The sequence below is a fragment of the Hyperoodon ampullatus genome (genome assembly GCF_949752795.1).
Source record: "Hyperoodon ampullatus genome assembly, chromosome: 11".
NCBI classification, from domain to species: Eukaryota; Metazoa; Chordata; class Mammalia; order Artiodactyla; family Ziphiidae; genus Hyperoodon; species Hyperoodon ampullatus.
The window spans coordinates 36,896,566-36,916,595 of record NC_136924.1 but is presented as its reverse complement, the minus strand read 5'-3'; the positions used below and the strand labels follow the sequence as shown (position 1 = coordinate 36,916,595).

The window sequence follows — 20,030 nt, the reverse complement described above, 5'->3', positions numbered from 1 at the left end:
TTGGGCTCTAGTTGAGGCGCGTGAGCTCGAGGGCTTAGGTGCCCCCACAGCATGTGGGATCTTAGTTCCCTGACCAGGGATTGAACCCACGTCCCCTGCAGTGTAAGGCAGATTCTTTACCACTGGACCACCAGGGAAGTCCCTATGGTAACAATTCTTGAGATTAAATAAGGCACTAGAGTAACAGTTTTTATGGCTCGGAAAAAAAAGTTAACAAAGTCAACAATAGTTTTTTGTTTAATTCTCTTCCAACTCTACAGACATAATTCTGCCTTCACCTTCATTACACTTTCATATGGTCTTAACAGGGGATGTACCTCCTCTTCTAAGAATCTCCGTACCTGCCAAAGAAGAAAGCAAATGCAAGACAAAAGAACACGTTAAGTTTTGAGAATCCTTTTTTCAACGTCAATTCATAACACTGAGACCTTATTTGATAAACTTTTATGCCACCACTGAGCTTCTATTTTTCTCAACTCCCTGTCAGAAATCTCTCCCTAGACACTGGCAGCTCACCCCATCGGGCCCACCAGGCTGCCCCTCCCCACAAACCAGCCTGGCTGTGCCCTTTCAGTTGGTCTCACCATTCTCCACCCGTTACCCAAGCTAAAATCATCACTGCTTCTTCCCTCCTCCCCATTCGACCAGCTTCCAAGTGACTAACATCTTAAACAGCCCTCGAATCTGTGCCCCGTGTGCACGTACCCTGGCCTTGGCTCAAAGCCCTCGTCACCGACTGCTTACCCACTGTAGCAGCCACCTTATTGGTCTCCCGACCTCCAGTTTAAGTCCTTCAAATCCAATACACCAGAGTGACTTGAATATAAATGATAAGCTCCCGTCTGTCTTCTACTTTAAATCCTAACTGCCTCCAGGGCACCTGATAATCTGGCAACTCTCTTATGCTGGACGTCCATGCATTTGCCATCTCCTCTCACCCTGGTGTTCCCTACAAGTAACTCCTACCTGTCCTTAAGATTCAGCTCAGATGTCATGTCTTCCAAGAAGTCTTTCCTAACTTCTCATCTAGGGCTGTCTCCTTTGTGATCCCCAAAAAGATGTGCTTCCCTCAATTTTTGCATGTACAGTTTGGTATTCTAAGCCTTCACCATTAAGTTTTGAGCTCCCTGAAGATAAGGATTATCTATTCATCTTTAAAGCACCAGAATTAAACACAGCACCCAAACACAATCTGAGCACCTAGTCTGTACTCGATAAATGTTTTTGAATTAACCCGTAGTCTCCAAAAGGTCAAGAGGAAAAGTGGCAAACATTTACTGAATACTTACTATGCACCAAGCTAGGCCTTTCAGTCCATACTCCGAGATATGTATCTCTATCCTACCAGCCAGTAAAAGTAGGAAGTCAAGACTGAACCCAAATCTACCTGACAGTAAAACCCAATCTTTGTCCATTACACCACGGCTCCAGACCAAAAGAGAATTCAGAGAAATCCACTGGGAGAAACACTTAAGGCAGCTCAAAGCAACCAAATCTTTAAATTTTAGCCAGCAACCTACTCTAAATTCTTTCTAACTAGCCCCATTCTCAGCATACCTCCCATGAAGCAGAAACATTATATTAATAGATAATATTCCAGGCTCTGTAGCCCAGCAGTGTAAGAAGAGGGCACGTGGGGAAGACTGCAGCACCATAGAAGTGTTCTGAGGTTTACCTGCTGGGATGCACGACCAGTGAAAGAAGAAGGATCCAGTAAACGGTCCAACTGGGAGTGAATGGGACTGAAGTAGGCATCAGCCTGGATACGCTCTATGAGGTCATTGTCACCCCCTTCTTGCTTGACCACAGCAGCTGCCTGATGGGAGAGCACTCTGATTTTCTCATGGCAATCCTGGGAAGACAAGGAGTATGGTTGGCTTGCTAGTAACAGGCATTTGAGGGTCCATGCTGTCTACGGCAGCTGGAGCAAAGGCCTCCTCCAAAGCTTCATGAACCATCTGCCCTTATATCCTGCCCACTTCCCAGCATTTCCTATGGAAATTCAGACCTAATTTCTTTACTGAAAGTGGACCTTTTCTACAAGTGATTAAGCAATTCACTTTTTTATAAACTGAGTTCACCACCATCACCCTCCAAAGATAAGCCTGTTCTATGGCAGCATATGGTCACTGGTCTGCACCAACACCATGACTGAAGGTAATAACAGAGACATCTTCGTCCATCCTTCTTTGGGGAGGAGAAAGCAGGACTAAAGGTGTACTTTGTTTACCCAGGAGCATGAGGGGTTACAAACCTGGCGGTTACCTCCGGCTTTCACCATGGCCATGATGATGTTCTCTGTGGCCATGAAAGGCAGCTCTTGCCGAACGTGCCGTTCAATTACCTGTATGAGTGAAGCACCAAGAAGGATGCCTCACGTTACAAAGTCATACGCACAGTAGGACATCAGCTATGACTAAGAAGATACACAGCAGGGACACGAACTACCATATCTATGAAGAAAGAGGGTAGAATGGACTGTCTTATGCTACACCGTATTTTTCAGTTTTCTCATAATCCAGAGTATTATTTTGATTTTAAAAAGGAATATTGACTTGAGTAAACTTTTAAAAGTTGCTTCATCAGAATGATTCCTAAAACCTCAAGTCTGCTCAATTTCAGTGCCTGACTTCGGGAGCCAAGTACAGCATGGAAACAAACCCACCTGCCTCAGGTACTCACAAACAGACCAATGGAGCAGTCTACTCTGCCAGTCACAGCAGAGCTGATGACTCAGGCTGGTGGACAATTTTAAGCCAAATCACAGCACTTCTTTTTCCCTCTTCTATAAACATGTCTATGAATCCCACAGACCTGGTTCCCTAGAGCTTATGTCGCAACCTGAAGAGTGAGCTCTGCTTGGGAAGAGCTCCTACTGGACCAGCATCCAGCTCCTCCCACACGCTCACTCCAGAGCAGAAGGCCACCCACTCCGCCACATTCCAACCCCCCCCCATACTGTGCTTTTTCACGGAGGCCTCTTACTCTGGGGTACACCACCAAGCCTTCAGAAATGTTCTGCAGCGTATTCAGTATCGTATCTGCAGTGAGAAATGCCTCGGCCAAACACATTCGTCTAGAAAACAAACAGCCAGTTCAGTTATCGCTTCAAGCAAATAACGATTTCCATGAAATGGAAGGTGTGTCCCAAGAAGCTGCCCTACTGATTTCTCACGCCAGATGTGCTACTTGGACAATTTCCTTCAACTACCCCAATATCCTAATGACCCTCAAATGTACCACCTCTTGGGGTTTCCCTGGTGGCGCAGTGGTTGACAGTCCGCCTGCTGATGCAGGGGACACGGGTTCGTGCCCAGTTCTGGGAAGATCCCACATGCCGCCGAGCGGCTGGGCCCGTGAGCCATGGCCGCTGAGCCTGCGCGTCTGGAGCCTGTGCTCCGCAACGGAGAGGCCACAACGGTGAGAGGCCCGTGTACCACCAAAAAAAAAAAAAAAATCTACCACCTCTTGACTAAGACCACTTGCCCAAGCGCCAGACCATATACCCATTTGGAGAGCTCCACCTGGCTGATCTGTAGGTTCCCCAGACCCAGAAGTGCATTCAGCCACTTTTCCACCGCCTGCTGCTCACCACCTCACCCCGCGCCTCCTCTCCCTGTAGCTCCTGACTCAGGAAATGGCACCAGCACCCCGTCACCATCTTAACACTCACTCCAGTCAACCGCCAAGGCCAGCCCACCCGACATCGATTTCATATCCACATCCTCTCCAGTTACATGGCCACTGTGCCAGTGTGTACTTGGATTTTTTTTTTTAAGATTTTTATTTCATGTGGACCATTTTTAAAGTCTTTACTGAAGACTTCAGAGTCTTTGTTACAATACTGCTTCTGTTTTGTTTTAGTGTTTTGGCCGTGAGGCATGTGGGATCTTAGCTCCCAGACCAGGTATCAAACCCGCACACCCTGCATTGGAAGGTGAAGTTTTAACCACTGGACCACCAGGGAAGAACCTGGATTCGTTTTTTTTTTTTTTTTAATAAATTCATTTATTTATTTTTGGCTGAGTTGGGTCTTTGTTGCTGTGCGCAGGCTTTCTCTAGTTGCAGTGAGCAGGGGCCACTCTTCGTTGCGGTGTGCGGGCTTCTCACTGCATTGGTTTCTCTTGTTGTGAAGCACGGGCTCTAGTTGTGTTGCTTTCAGCAGTTGTGGCTCGCGGGCTCTAGAGCACAGCCTCCGTAGTTGTGGCTCATGGGCTTAGTTGCTCCGTGGCATGTGGGATTTTCCCAGACCAGGGCTCAAACCTGTGTCCCCTGCATTGGCAGGCGGATTCTTAACCACTGCGCCACCAGGGAAGCCCCTGGACTTGGATTTTTAAAGTAGCCTCCTAACTTGTTCTGATCAGCTCCCTGTCCCCTTACAACTGATTCTCCAAATTGGTGCAGGGTATTTTAGTGTGCACATCTGATTAGGTCACAGCCTACTGAAAAACAGTCAATGGCTGACTTCCGAATGAGTTCACATGTTTTATTCCCATAAACCCTGGATTATGCACACACCCCAGAGACCTAGCTTTAACTCTGATCAGTTCCTCTCAAGAAATTCCAGCAGAATACAAGCAAACTAGAGTAATGAATCTGCTTTTGAATATTAACAAGTATATACACAAAGCAGAAAATCGCGAGCATGCTGGTACCTTATTAGTAACTACAAATTACTCCTGACCCATCTCATAACTGATTAAGATGTTGCTGTGTCAAGACACCACACCTGACATCCCCCTGCCTTCAGAACAGTATCTTTGGGACTCCCCTAGAGGTCCAGCGGTTAGGACTTCGCCTTCAATGCGGGGGGTGCGGGTTCCATCCCCGGTCGCGGTGGGGGGGGTGCTGGGATCACACAACCCTCCCGGCCAAAAATAAACCCACAAAAAACATAAAAGAAAACCAGAAGCAATATTGTAACAAGTTCAATAAACACTTAAAAAAAAAAGAAAGAGCAACATCTAAACCCCTTTTCAGGGCCTAGAAGGCCCTTCGTGAACTGGCTACTACCCAAGATCATGTCCGACCTCATCTCTTGCTACAGACTTCATTCTCCAGGGCTACCCGACTATTAGTAACTCCCCCAACTGTTCTTTCTCCTGCTCTGTGCCTTTATATGTGCTCCCAATCTTGTCTCAAATGTTAAAAAATGCCTAGATTTCTTACATCTAAAGGGTCACCTCTGTGAAGCTTCCCTCAACTCCTCCACCACCCCTCCCTCCGCTTTGCCCCCACAAGGATTACTCTGTATATATTTTGATTCTAACACGTATCACACTGTTCCTTCTATGTTCTTGGCTCCCTATTAGACTCCAGGCTCCTCAGGGACAAGGAGGGAATACAGAGGTGCTCATAAAGTCCTGCTGCTTCCAGGCCCCTCTTGGTCCTCCCACAACTTGCTGTATGTGACACCCCCATTCCACTGACCGGTTGGCACTATCATCCAGTGTGCGTTCAAACCACTGCACAGATGCTGTCTGCAGCGGGTCCATGACAAGGGTCATTAGGTGACGGGCCAGGCTGCAGCACCGCTCTGAGCGCATAGGGTTCCGCTTGTACGGCATTGCACTTGAGCCTGTCCGTGTAAAGGAGAAGAAGGAAAGGCAGGAAGACCTCAGCGGACAGTGGACGGCCGAGCATGCTCCTGGCGGAACTGCTTACACGCGCCCGCGGCCCTCCTGGCATCTCGCGGTGTTCCCAGGTCTCCACACGACACTCACCAATCTGCTGTTTTTCAAAGGGTTCCTCCAGCTCCTTGAGGCTCGCCAGGAGTCGTATGTCAGTACAAATCTGGGGAAAAGCAGGGGCACAGGCATCACCCACACTCTCAGTATGTGGGGTCTGGGGCAGGGACTGGACTGACGGAGGAGGTGAGCTCTTTGGGAGGCCACCGAGCTGAAGCCCAGCATGTCCTCCCCGAGGGAGACTCCTCTCAGCTCCTGAAGAGCTGGCATTCGGGGAGCATGGGAATGTTCTGGCGAAACACTGCGTAGGATTATCACGGACAGACAAGGGCGAGATGAACTTAATGAGAACGTGGAAACTCGTCCTTCCTTCTAACACACCTTAACTTAAGAGGCTTCACTGACAGGCCCCAAATTGCTACGAGTGATGTCTGACATCTCTCAAAAGCCACAATGAAGTCGCAGTGAGGCTGGGCGGGTCTGTCTGGGGCGTCCAACACTCCCATTGCTACCACCACTCACCTTGTGCACTGATGCCCCCAAGCCGGCCAGCACGGACAGCACCTCAATATCTATTTTTCGTGTATAGGTCTGCCCTGTGATGATGAAAGCCCTAGTAATGAATTGAAAAGAGCCTCACGTGAAAATATTCCAAAATGTGACTGTGTCAAACAAATGAGCAAAAACAGACTGAGCAAAAGCTTGGCGCCACTGGAGCACTAAGTCACACTGAGCCCAGGACCTTGCTGACATGTGGCTCCAGGAACAAACTGCCCTTCCACCCTTTTTACTGATACCCAGACAGCCGCCCAGACCCGAGGAAGAAACACGGTCCAGCGAGCCTCTGTCCTGCTGCAGTCCAATGGAGTGCCTGAAACAAGGAGCCATGGGGGAGCCTGTAGCCCTCGATGCAAATAGCCAGACCGAGACCAACCCATCGGAGGTCCTCAGTAAAAAGCAAAACAGCAACAACATGGGTAAGGCTATTCTACTGAACTCAGAACTAAACAGTTTCCTTTTTTTTTTTTTTTTAAAGAAATTTATTTATTTATTTATTTATTTATTTATGGCTGTGTTGGGTCTTGGTTGCTGTGCACGGGCTTTCCCTAGTTGAGGCGAGCGGGGGCTCCAGGTGCGCAGGCTTCAGTAGTTGTGGCATGTGGGCTCAGTAGTTGTGGCTCGTGAGCTCTAGAGCGCAGGCTCAGTAGTTGTGGTGCATGGGCTTAGTTGCTCCGTGGCATGTGGGATCTTCCCGGACCAGGGCTCGAATCTGTGGCCCCTGCATTCGCAGGCAGACTCTTAACCACTGTGCCACCAGGGAAGTCCCCTTTTTTCTTATAAATTATAAGAAATACAATAGAATCCAGACTATAAGAATAAAACCCAGGCTAGAGATGGAAGGAAATGGGTGGAAGGACAGAGAAAGAAAAAACAAAAACAAAAAAAAATTTAAGGTCAAATCTAGAGGGATACTATCTTTCATTACTTAACAAGGAGGCCAACACTTTTCCCACTTACCTACCTCTTAAATCCTGCCTTTTCTGTCACCATCTTGTCAAGCTGCTCTACCTTGGAAAGAAAAGACATCCCTATAGAAATTCAGGTGTGTCTAGTATGCGAATATCTTGACAAGTCATCCTGCCCAGGTTTTGGCCTTCACTACCCGCTTCCAGTCCAGACTCCACCCATTCCAGGTTCAATCGCTCCTACCATCCTGGAGGTCAGCTTTGTCTCTGGTGCTCCTACAGTTGAGTTTGTATCACCCAGGTCACTTTCAGAATACCTTCTGGTCATCTCCCTCGAAGAGCTGCAGGAAGCTGGCCTGGGTGCCAGTGGTGCCCTTCACTCCTCGGAAGCGCAGGTCATCTCGGACACGCTTCAAGTTCTGGAGATCCATGCAAAGATCTTGAATCCAAAGACAGCAACGTTTCCCAACTGTGGTCAGCTGAGCAGGCCTGAAAAAAACCCAAAGAGAACACAGAGAGGTCTCAAACCAGTGACTTATTTAATAAAACCTTCACTGCTTCTTCTAATAATCACTGCTACCTCTGGGAAGGGCAAGAATTAAAGTAAGAGACAGAGAAACCAGTGAAGACAAAACAAGAGCTAAAAAGTTTAAGCAAATAAGTTAAGCGGGGCTTCCCTGGTGGCGCAGTGGTTGAGAGTCTGCCTGCCGATGCAGGGGACACGGGTTCTTGCCCCGGTCCGGGAAGATCCCACATGCCGCGGAGCGGCTGGGCCTGTGAGCCATGGCTGCTGAGCCTGCGTGTCCGGAGCCTGTGCTCTGCAACGGGAGAGGCTACAACAGTGAGAGGCCCGCGTACCGCAAAAAAAAAATAAAAAATAAAAGAAAATAAGTTAAGCAAATTCAATGTCATTTATAAATATTCAAAGGTTAGAAAACTAAAGGGCTACTAGCATAGTTCTTTCTTCACCATCAAGAGGCACTATAAGGGCAGAGACAATGTCTGTTTTGTTTGTCCCCAGGCCTTGGCAAGAAATATACACGTAACAAACATTTGCCAAGCATCTAATGTGTTCTTGGTATTGGAAATACAACAAAGAACAAAACAGACAAGTGGAGCTCATATTGTCATGTAAACAAGTAAACAAGATAATTGTTCATTTTTAAAATGCTATCAAAAAATAAAACAAGGGGCTTCCCTGGTGGTGCAGTGGTTGAGAGTCCACCTGCTGATGTGGGGACACGTGTTCGTGCCCCGGCCCGGGAAGATCCTACATGCCGCGGAGCGGCTGGGCCCGTGAGCCATGGCCGCTGAGCCTGCGTGTCCGGAGCCTATGCTCCACAGCAGGAGAGGCCACAACAGTGAGAGGCCTGGGTACCGCAAAAAAAAAAAAAAAAAAAAACAAGGATGACGATACTGGAGACTGTAACTCTAGACTGACAGTAAAGAAAGGGCTCTGTAAAGAGTCCAGATCCAATGAAGAGGGACTTCCCTGGTGGCGCAGTGGTTAAGACTCCGCCTGCCAATGCAGGGGACATGGGTTCGAGCCCTGGTCCGGGAGGATCCCACATGCCATGGAGCAACTAAGCCTGTGTGCCACAACTACCGAGCCTGGGCTCTAGAGCTCACAAGCCACAACTACTGAGCCCATGCACCACAACTACTGAAGCCCGCAGGCCTACAGCCCGTGCTCCACAGAGAGAGAAGCCACCGCAATGAGAAGCCCGTGCATCGCAACGAAGAGTAGCCCCTGCTTGCTGCAACTAGAGAAAGCCCGCATGCAGCAACGAAGACCCAACACAGCCAAAAATAAATAAAATAAAATAAATAAATTAAAAAAAAAAAGATCCAATGAAGAGCCAGCCAAACTGTGGAGAATAACCCCAAAACACACACAACCAGACGACTCTAACATAATAGCTAATGGCTTTGTCTTCAGTCTGAGGTCTAAATCAATCTATTGCAGGTCTATTTACAACATAAAACATAATTATGAGTAAACTGCAATAAAGTCAGAGTTCTACTAGATGACCTAGCCTACTCCATATGGAATTTCTCTTCTATTAGGCTAATGATACTGACAGCTGGTGACATCAAGGCACCCTGCTAGGAATGTCTACAGCATACACATCAAAGGTTAGAACACATATTCCCAAACCAATCTTATGGTAGTTTTCCTTGTTAACTTCTGCTACTAGATTATTGGTACAAGCAAAGAAAAAAATACATTTGCATGGACCTATTCATAGGAGCATTATACATAATAGCAACAGAGTGGAAACAAGCCAAATGTCCAGCAACTGGTGAATAGATAATGTAAAAATAAATTAAGTACTGACACATGCTACATGGATGAACACTGAAAACACTATGGTAAGTGAAAAGAAGCCAGTCACAAGAAGATGAATATTATATGATTCGACTTAAACGAAGTGTCTAAAAGAGGCAAATCCATAGACAGAAAACAGATTTGTGGTTGCCAGGAGCTAGGGAATGGGGGAATGGAAGGGAACGCTAATGGGTACAGGTCTTCTGGGGGGGTTGATGGAAATATTCTGAAATTATATACCAGTAAGGACTGCATGAGCTCTGTAAATATACAAAAAACCACTGAACTGTATACTTCAAATGGGTGAATTTTATGGTATGTCAGTTATATCTCAATAAAGCTGTTTCTTTTCAATTGCAGGGACTCACCCATTCTGAGGTCATATCTACACATCAATACCATTTTCTGAGTTTCTAACGGCTGATAACTGTGGCAGCAGGTACCTCTCATTAAACCATCCCCAGAGGAATACTGGAATGCCTGCATTCCCTGAGCACTCTCCAACAGATGCAGGAGAAGAGAAGCTGCAGCACAGGTGACGCTAGGTGTGTATGGAGCCAGCACAGAACGCAACATTTGTCATGGCCCAGCCATACACACTGAGCACTGACTCCTTCACAGGAACAAATCCTTCTGGTTTCTGCTACTAATAATGAAGGCTCTAATTTTAAGGAAGATTAAACTCAATAGGCTTTCCTAAGTTACAGGGGATGATACCCTTGTTGCCATAGCAACACCCCATTAAAACATAAGGCAGGGCTTCCCTGGTGGCACAGTGGTTAAGAATCCGCCTGCCAACAGGGGACACGGGTGTGAGCCCTGGTCCGGGCAGATCCCACATGCTGCAGAGCAACTAAGCCCATGCGCCACAACTACTGAGCCTGCGCTCTAGAGCCCGCAAGCCACAACTACTGAAGCCTGCGCGCCTAGAGCCCGTGCTCCGCAACAAGAGAAGCCACCGCAATGAGAAGTCCGCGCACCACAATGAAGAGTAGCCTTCGCTCGCTGCAACTAGAAAGCCTGCACGCAGCAACGAAGACCCAACGCAGCCAAAAATAAAATAAACAAATAAATTAAACAAAAGGCAGATGCTAATACACCACTACTCAAATATCATCACTTGAAACCTGCTACTAGCATTTCAAAAATGACATCATTCGCTTTAAAACAGGGTTCTATTAAGTAATCATAAAAATACTTGCATATTCAAAAAATAAAGAATATAGTATGGAAAAAATTTTAGTTACCCTATTATCTCATAAACCAGAGTAATCAGTATATACATCTTGGTGTACTTCCTTCTAATCTTTGTAAAATTTATATGCTGTCTTTTCCCCACAACATTAACCTAAGTGCATTCCCATGTCTTATTAGTCTTACCAGCACCATTTTGCTGGTTGTGTATTATTCCAACCTGTGGATATACTACATTCTATACCTTATTTAATTATTCTCTTATTCTTGGACATTTAGATTGTTTCCAATGCTTACCATCATAAACAATATTTTAACAAAGATCTTTGTACATATAGCTTTTCCCATAATTTGGATGACTTGGGTTAAATTCTCAAGAATGGAATCACTGAATCAAGAACACCTTCTTGAGAGGCAGAGTGGAAACCGATCCAAGAAGGGAGCAATCAGAGGCTCCCCTTCCTGGGGCCGAAACTGGGAGAGCCCCTCCTTCCCTCCTGCTCACGCCGCAGGAAGGTACCCATCTAAAACTCTGGTCCTTCATAGTTACCCCAACTAGTTGTCTACTGTCCTGACCTGCAAAACCATCTGGGCTGACTCGACTAACCAGCATCGGATTCCTGGAGTGGGAAAGGAGGGATCAGGCCCTGTGACCTAAACAGGATCTGCTCTCCAACCTCCTCCTTGCCCCTAAAAGATCTCCCTGTAGGCAAAGGAGATACCAGAAGTGTCAGATTATTAAATTAAGGGGAAAAAAAAAAAAAAGAATACTTTCTGTATACATATTTTCCAGTGAAATGAACCACTAGATTTACTCTCTAAGCAGTATAGCTTTTAAGGTAGGTATAAGGTTCATTCCTCACAGGCACCCCAAGTGCTTATGTTTTGAGATTTCTCACCTCCAGGTTACCATGGAGAAGGGAGAACTGAAGGAGTAAATGGAAGCTGGATGCACATAAACAAGCCCAATTCCCAAGAGGTAACCCTCTCACTTACTGGAAATGTGTGAAACCTAAGGTGGGAAGATCAGCTCGTTCCTTGGCAAAGTCGGCAAGCCGAGAGATCACCCTGGCAAGCTGCAAGGAAGACCATGTGTGAGAAAGAGTGAATTCAGGCTGAGCACTTGCATAAACAGGAACTAAACTTGGAGACAGTTTCATATACAATTTCACCTCCAGCTCACGGAAGGCAGAGGCCATATTTTTTCATCTTTGTCTCTTAAAGTGCCCTGAAGAGTTCATACCAACCAACATTCAAAAACTGAGTTGACTACCTAAAATGTCACGAATTATTTCTGCACAGTTTTAACACCACTGGCACGTTCATGAAGAAAAACAGGACGAAATCATAAATCTGACCCACATTTTCCAGCCACGTGCTGCTGGTTACACTTTCTTCACTTAAAAGGCTACGCTTTAAAAAGCATTAACTTATATAGTGATTTAACGCAAGAAGAGATGATTAGTTCTACAGATTAGATCTAGGATCATTCACCTGAGTAAACAGTAACTTATTTAGATTTACATTGTGCTGCTTTACACTGTGGTGCCCATCTCCTGTCACAGGGAATCTTAGGACTGGTGAGAAACTTCTGTCAACTTCTTACCTTTGGCAAAAGCAGGTCAAATGCATTTCTAAGAATAATCAAGTCCTGCAAGGGAAATGCAGTGATCTTACATTAATCAGCTTTGCCCAAACAACATTATGACGTAACACTTTTTGGCCATCACAACTGGGTTTCTAACCTAGCTGCCTATCTCACTTTCAGCAACACACTGTGCAAGCCAGAAGAGGCTAACAGAAATTCTCTTCTGATTACTGTTTTAAAAGCACACCAACTTAGAGAGCAGTACTACTGGAATCTATAAGCACAAAGGCTTTATACTTATAAACCTATTTATGTGGTATCTAATGTAACGGGAAAATGATAAGGGGTAAGCCCCATCGTGAATACAGCAAAGATGTCCAGGTCAACAGGGTTTATACCTTCCCGAAGATTAGTGTTTGAGTTTCTGAGAAGAATCCATAGGGGTTAAAAAAAAAAAAAAAAATCCATAAGGCACATCTCATTAGTTTCCGCTCCCTTTTTTCCATGTCAATCATTGCTAACAAAAAAAAGTCATGAACTACAAGATCTAGGTTTAGGAAATTTAAAGCTGTTCCTGGGGGGTTAGGAGATGTAAGTGTTGCAGGCAACTCCAACACATGTTTATGAGACAGTAATTGTTGAGCCCAACTACATGCTGGGTAATTTTAAAAGGATACTCCAAGTTAGAGGACTGTTGTTCTCCCATTATCTGATTCACCAATTACACATTGATGGCTTTAATTACGTACCACATTAGACAAAAAATGTTACTTGGGGCAACTTAGAAATTACGGCTTCTTTCTGAACTGCAAGTGTATCTGGATTCTAACTTCTAGTCCCATGGGTGCCCTGCAATAAGGGCAGAGCTTTGGAGCCACTCTACCCAGGCCTGAATCCTTTCCAGTTGCAAAACCTAGAGCAAGTTCTTCAACTTCTACACTTCCTCATCTGTGGCAATGGGGAAAATAAAGCCAAAGACTACATATTCTGAATCCATTTATATGAAATTTCGAGAAAAGGCACAACTATAGACACAGAAAGCAGGTCAGTGGTTGTTTGAAACTGGAAGCACGAGTGGAGACTGACTGTAAAACAAGCAAAAGAGAACTTCTTGGCGTGAGGGGTATGCTTGAAAACTGGAGTGTGGTGAGGCTGAATGATTGCATAAATTTACTAAAGCTCACTGAACTGTACCTTTAAAATGGGTAAACTTATGGTATTAAATTATACCTCAATAAAGCTATTTAAAAATGGAGATAACAGAATCTATCTCTTATGCCTTTTGTGAAGAAGAAATGAAGTAATACATAGAAAGTGCTCAGAATAGTGCTGGGCACCTAGTAAACTTAGGAAAATGCTTGCTGTTACTTTCTCATGTTTGACTATGAGACACTTTGGCTAATTAAAGGATTTAAGAATTATAATGTAATTATTTCTTTTTTTCAGAAGTCCTGGCAAAGAGTAAAAAAGGACTTTGGAAAGAAAATCCCTTCGGAAAACTACTTTGGCCACTAAAATGCTAAGATCTCAGCTTACGTCCAGCATACCAATGCATAGGCAGTATCTATACGTCTCATTTTATGGAGGTCATTAGGGGCTTACAGTTTAGATTGGAAGGATACCAAAAGCAGAAAATTCCTGAGCACTGAGGTCCTAAGATCTATGGAGTCGCTTCCTAAAATGGACAAAATCAAAGAAAATTTATAAATGCATTATAAACATTGAGTCTAAGTGGAAACAAAACATCATGGGCTCCTACTGTATTGTCTCCAACATAGCAGGAGGTGGCACCAAGATGAATAATGCCAGCAGCTTTGGGGCAGCAGTGGGCAAACGTGTGCACATGAGCCATCACATCATGTCGTAACTGCTTCTCTTCCTCAGCTGCCATCTTGAAGTCGATGTTGTCCAGGTTTGATTTCATCTCCTGGATTTGTTCATCTGTGATAGGCAAACCCAATGTCTGCAGAACAGGCAAAATGAAATAAAATAACTTCTTGTGGCACAATTATTTGAATTGAAGTGACACTGAAAAAAATTGGTTCATGCTAGCATTTATGCCCTACCTTCCAATTCTTAAACTAAAATTGAGGCAACTAAACTAAAAGGACATGGGGAGGAGGAACAACTTTCTAAATGAATCATGGTAAATTATATTCTAAGGGAACTCCAATATATAAAACAATGCAATCCTCATTTTTGTTCCCTCTGCCCCTATGTCTCTGCTCACTCCCTCACAGGTCTGGTCTCTGGGCTCAAACGCCATCTCCTCAGAGGGGTCTTTCTCGACTTCCATGTGAAACACCCTTCTTCTGTGCACTCTCTATCTATCCCTTTAGCCTGTTTTTTTTAAAATTTATTTAATTAATTTATTTTTGGCTGCGTTGGGTCTTCGCTGCTGCACGTGGGCTTTCTCTAGTTGTGGCAAGTGGGGGCTACTCTTTGTTGTGGAGCACAGGCTCTAGGCGCATGGGCTTCAGTAGTTGTGGCACATGGGATCAGTAGTTGTGGCTCGCGGGCTCTAGAGCACAGGCTCAGTAGTTGTGGCGCATGGGCTTAGTTGCTCCACGGCTTGTGGGATCTGCCCGGACCAGGGCTTGAACCCATGTCCCCTGCATTTGCAGGTGGATTCTAAACTACTGCGCCACCAGGGAAGCCCTAGCCTGGTTTTATTTAGAGCACTTATCACCACATGACATTTTTACAAATCTATTAGCCTGTCTCTCCCCTCTAGAATGTATATACTCTCTGAGAGGAGAGCTTTGTGGTACTTATTGCTTACTCTTTAGTGCTTGGCACTTAAGTGCCCAAAGTGTAGGATCCAGGCCACAGCTTTACATTTGATCTAGATGGACTTAGCCAGAGAAACCAAAATTAGGAATGCTATTAGTATCTTTGCCAACAAATTATGTGCAGAAAATTCAGTGCCACTGAAAGCAATTCCAGGGCTTCCCTGGTGGCGCAGCAGTTAAGAATCAGCCTGCCAATGCAGGGAACACAGGTTCGAGCCCTAGTCCAGGAAGATCCCACATGCCGCGGAACAACTAAGCCCGTGCGCCACAACTACTGAGCCTGTGCTCTAGAGCCTGTGAGCCACAACTACTGAGCCTGAGTGCCACAACTACTGAAGCTCATGTGCCTAGAGCCCGTGCACCACAACAAAGAGTAGCCCTCGCTCGTCGCAACTAGAGAAAGCCTGCGCGCAGCAACAAAGACCCAATGCAGCCAAAAATAAAAATAAATAAATTAAAAAAAAAAAAGAAGCAAGCAATTCCGGGAGATACAAATGAGAAAATAAACACATCAATATCTTATGTTCATCCATCACTGAAAAAATCAGGCCGACAAAAAAATAGCTGGCAACCCACAGGCAGCTCAGAACCGTGGAGCCAAGTACTGAATATGTACATTGGTGAAATTTATCCAAACCTCACTTGAAAGCCCCAAGGCCTGGCCCTGGGAAGGGGCTCACATCTTAAGACCTACCTTGTCCAAGATGGTAGCTACTAGTCAGATGTGGCTATTTACATTTAAACTAGTAAAAATTTAAAAGTAAAAACTCAGGACTTCCCTGGCAGTCCAGTGGTTGAGTCAGAGCTCCCACTGTAGGGGGCACAGGTTCGATCCCTGGTCGGGGAACTAAGATCCCACATACCACTCAGCCCAGCCAAAAAAAAAAAAAAGAAAAGTAAAAATTCAATTCCTCAGTCACACTATCCACATCTGGCCAAGCTGCCTTGGATTTTTAGTCATCAGACGTGACATCTCAGGGGTCCTCCCAAAGCAAAGCAGCAGGGGGCAGCGTGGTCAAAATGCTTCCTATCCCCAAGCAATGTGTCTTCTCAAAATTCACTCCCTACTCCTAATTTTCAGCACTTCTCCTAATCTCTCATCGCTCAAGTTTTTTTTTTTTTAAACTACTGAATTATGATGTAATTTATGTTGTTAATTTTGACAACCTAGCTAATAGATAATCCAAACTCAGGAGATATCAAAATTGTATGCATTTCAGGCAATGTATATATAGACTGGGCAGAGGAAAGGACACATATTCAGACTCTACATTTCAATCCCAGCTTGAAGCTTTTACTAGCTATGTTGAGTGGCAAAATCTTAAGGGTGCCACCACCCTTATCTACATGGAGTACCAAGTAAAACAGAAAATAGAGTACATGCTAGTACATAACAAACCACAACACACTTCATATTCTTGTCTACTATCTATTATTGTTATCTGAGCCCACAGTTTACGAAATCTCTCTGTGCCTCCACTCTATCCTCTGTAAAACAGGAATAACTTACTTATTGTAAAGAATTGTTTTGAGGATTAGTAAACTATTAATTTTTAATCTTCAAACTGCCGCGCACACACATAGCAGGCACTGTAGAAATGTCTGCTACTACTTTTTTAATTGGAGTATAGTTGATTTACGATGTTGTGCTAGTTTCAGGTGTACACCAAAGTGAATCAGTTATACATATACATATATCTGCTTTTTTAGATTCTTTTCCATATAGGCCATTACAGAGTATTCTGTCTGCTAGTGATATGTACTACTTTATTTTCTTGACCATAATGATAGGAAGGGGGTAAAATCTAGGAAGAAAGTTTCCTGTTTGGGGACCGTGTACCTCGGACCTAGGCACGTACTCAAGATTGTTTCCAGGTTTACTAAATGTCATTTGGGTACTGCCATCTTGCTTGTTGTGGCATTTTCCTCTGAAACTTTACAGCTCTGTGGATCACCTTCAGTTTCCTTCAGCTCCTCTGCAAAGGCCCGTCTGTAGCTATTTCTGAAATCCTTGGGCTAAATAGGTCTACATGCAGCTCTTATAAGAGAACCCATACGTCTCATCTAATAACCCTGATTCTCCCTCCCCAGAGGCAGACGGCAGCAGAGTGAAGCGGAAACGGTGGCCCAGGAAACATGGATTTTGTAGTGACAGTCTGGTCTCAGACAACACTGAGGCACTGTGGAGGGCGAGGTGGCTGAGGGCGAGGTGGTGGAGGGCGAGGTGGCTGAGGGCGAGGTGGCTGAGCGCTCAGTCAGGCTCTGCACGGGACACGGGTACACACCCGGGTTCCGCTATCAATCAATGGTTAGGAGCAAATAACGCGCTGGGTATCATCGAGGCTTGGTCTTCTTCCCTACCATGTGGGAAAACCACCACCTAGCTTGCAAAGTCTTTACGGGTTAACGGGGGAAAGACGTGTACAGAAACGAGCACAACGGCACGGAACGAGCGCTCGCCTATGTACTCTTGCAGGAACCGCCAAGACTTACTCCCTGAAACGGGTAACTGCACTTCTCGCCAACCCCCTGTGCGCCTCAAACCCTCAACGATTAAAACACGTGAGGCAACAGGTGGCGGCTGCCGGGTCTCCTGCCCTGGGCTTCCTGGGGCCTCAGCTCCTCTGGAATAGCGGGGAGGCTGCCCCCGGAGGCTCAGCCGGCGCTCGGCACCCAACCCGGCACTTGCGGGGCCGGGCCCGCCTCCAGCCCCGGAGCACGTTACCTGCTCGGCTTCCGCCAGCCACAGCCAGAGCTGCCGCCAGGTCCGGAATTTGTACCTGTCGCTAAACACGAAGCACATCTCCGGGCTGGCATAACGGGAGGCAAGCGGCGAGCGGTAGCTGTCGTGCTCGCAGGCCGCCTCCCGCCCGCCACCGTCGCCCCCCGCCGCCATCCCGAACACGCAACCCCGCCGAAGCCGGACCGGGACACCGAGGACGGAAGCGGAAGGCCGGGAGCGGAACATCCTCCGCTTGGTCCCGCCCCCGGGGTTCCGGGAGACTCGAGTCCTCAGTGTTGTTCGGTTTCGGCGGTTGGCTGCTGAGGGTTAAGGAGTTTCTCTTGGTTTACCAGAAACGTGATTTGCGCTTCATAAGTTACTCAGCAGCTGTGCGTCTCAGTCTCCCCATCTGAAAAAAGGTACATTAAGACCCGCCTTTAAGATTCCTGTGAGGATTCGGTATCATCAGATCGATGTCTGGGTTCACTTAGAAAGCCCTCTGTGTTTGCTATTATTATTGTTGCCTAATCCCTCCCACGCTTCTACCGCCTGCCTGGCCCCCAGCGCGGTTCTGAGGAGAAAGGAAGATGCCCAAGGGAAATCGGCATTTATTGAGGGCCAAGTGAGCCCCTTGCACGAAAGTGCAGTAAAAATGGATTTCAGCAAGCGCTGGAACTGAGACTCATAGACGCTGATGACTTGCTCACGGTCACCCAGCTAATAAATGGAGCCGCCCGACTTCAGATTCTGACTCTGAGCCATTACGCTGTGTAGTTCCCAGCACACACCGTGCCGGGTCACACCACTGGCTGGGTGAAGGCATTCCCCCGTCCTGGAACACCTCTCTCTGTCACTGCGTCTTACGTAAGGCCCAGATGGTCCCACTCTTCCCTCTGGTTGGCCACTAATAATAAAACCACTAACGTTTATGTAAGTTTCACTAGGTATCAGGCACTGTCCTGAGTGCTTTACACATGGGGTCCTCATTACATCCATGTGAGGATCCTGAGTTGTTAAGGTACTATTAAATGAAATAATATACTACTCTCCAATGCAGAGTAAGTGCTCAGTAAATGTTCGCCATTATTATGATCCCCATTTTGCAGATGACAAAGCGAAGGCATGGGTAGGTTGAGTGTCTTGAGATTGCTCATGTAGAAGGGCAAGAGCTAGAAGTTAGGTGCAGGGGGATAGGCTCCAGGCTCCTGGTTCTTACCAGATTCAAAGGTACTCTTTCCTTTGTGCTACAGTAGGTCCTATACTGCTTTGAAATTACCTGTTTCTGAGTGTCTCCCTATGAAGGGAGGTCCATTTTGAATTCTCAGCTTGTTTGCTGAGGTGAATGGCCCCTTTTCCAGTAACCATAATACTTCAGGAATATTAAAAGCTGCTGATTAGATCTCAAGACTTCCAAGATCTTGTCTTTGACAATAACTTCTTTTCCTGTCACCTTTCCATTCCTGCTTTAATTTTTTCACTATTTACTCAAAAACTCATGGACCACCCCTGTAAGTGTTCTCCCTCCCCACCTCTGGGATTTCATATAGGTCTCTCATAACTCTCACCAGAGTTCAGTGTTGTTGGCCCTTCCCATCAATGGCAAACTCGGTGCGGGTGGAGATCATGCCTGCCTTGGTCCCCCGTGTCCCTGGCAGGTGGATCCCGCACAGGACCTAACGTAGTGTAGGTGCTCAGTAAGTGTTCGCTTGGTGAATGAATGCTGCCCAAAGGAGCCTAGCGCACAAAGGGAAACAAGGTCCACAGTCGCCAAGATACAAGTTAGATCCTGACATTGCCGTTCCTCTTCCCCCAGCCTCTCACATCCTTCAGTGTCCTCATGCCATAGATCCTTCATGGCTCCACCTGGGCTTCAGAATTGTCAGAATGGACCGCAGCACCAATCCCAGAATACTGTGGCCATCAGAGAAGCCCATCAGCTACCTGGGCTTATCACCCACGTCTTCTACCTCCCTTCTGGAGCTGCAGAGGATTGCTTTTGGGGATGAGGGCAGACAATTCTGGAAAGAAGATGACTACTTCCTGCAGCTTCCAGGGCTGTCATTGCTGTGCTGTGATGAGTTTACTCTCCTTGCTTTCCATGGTGACTACTGCAAACTCTACTGTCTCCTCAGTCTTCCAGCCTCTCTCCTGGCTCTGCTGCACTTTGCTGTTACTTTTCCTCCTCCAACAGGAGTTTCTGTCTCCAATCTCTTCATTCAGGAAAGGATCTTGCTCTTTCAATTATTTTATCT

General features: G+C 46.1%; 1 protein-coding gene across 2 annotated transcripts; it reads right to left on the bottom strand.

Moving 5' to 3' along the window:
* Nucleotides 1-219: 219 nt before the first annotated feature.
* On the bottom strand, nt 220-17,922 carry ADSL (adenylosuccinate lyase). Of its 2 annotated transcripts, XM_079715279.1 has the most exons (13): nt 17,782-17,922; nt 14,024-14,227; nt 12,283-12,327; nt 11,673-11,752; nt 7,471-7,642; nt 7,210-7,256; nt 6,210-6,300; nt 5,724-5,793; nt 5,431-5,578; nt 2,986-3,076; nt 2,255-2,344; nt 1,676-1,852; nt 220-341 (listed from the first exon to the last, which is right to left on the bottom strand). In XM_079715279.1, the coding sequence occupies exons 1-13, from the start codon at nt 17,857-17,859 to the stop codon at nt 255-257; spliced, it is 1,380 nt and encodes a 459-aa protein (XP_079571405.1). In that variant the 5' UTR covers nt 17,860-17,922; the 3' UTR covers nt 220-254. The 2 variants fall into 2 exon arrangements, with proteins under 2 accessions (XP_079571405.1, XP_079571406.1); XM_079715280.1 differs by lacking the exon at nt 12,283-12,327 and having other exon boundaries at nt 17,782-17,906.
* Nucleotides 17,923-20,030: the final 2,108 nt, after the last annotated feature.

Coding starts and splice junctions, on each gene's coding strand:
- ADSL (XM_079715279.1), bottom strand. CDS start 17,859: ATGTGCTTCGTGTTTAGCGACAGGTACAAATTCCGGACCTGGCGGCAG. Junction 7,643..11,672: donor TTAGGTTTCACACATTTCCA/GTAAGTGAGAGG, acceptor GGTTTTTTTCAG/GCCTGCTCAGCTGACCACAG. Junction 2,345..2,985: donor GCTTGGTGGTGTACCCCAGA/GTAAGAGGCCTC, acceptor TCACTCATACAG/GTAATTGAACGGCACGTTCG.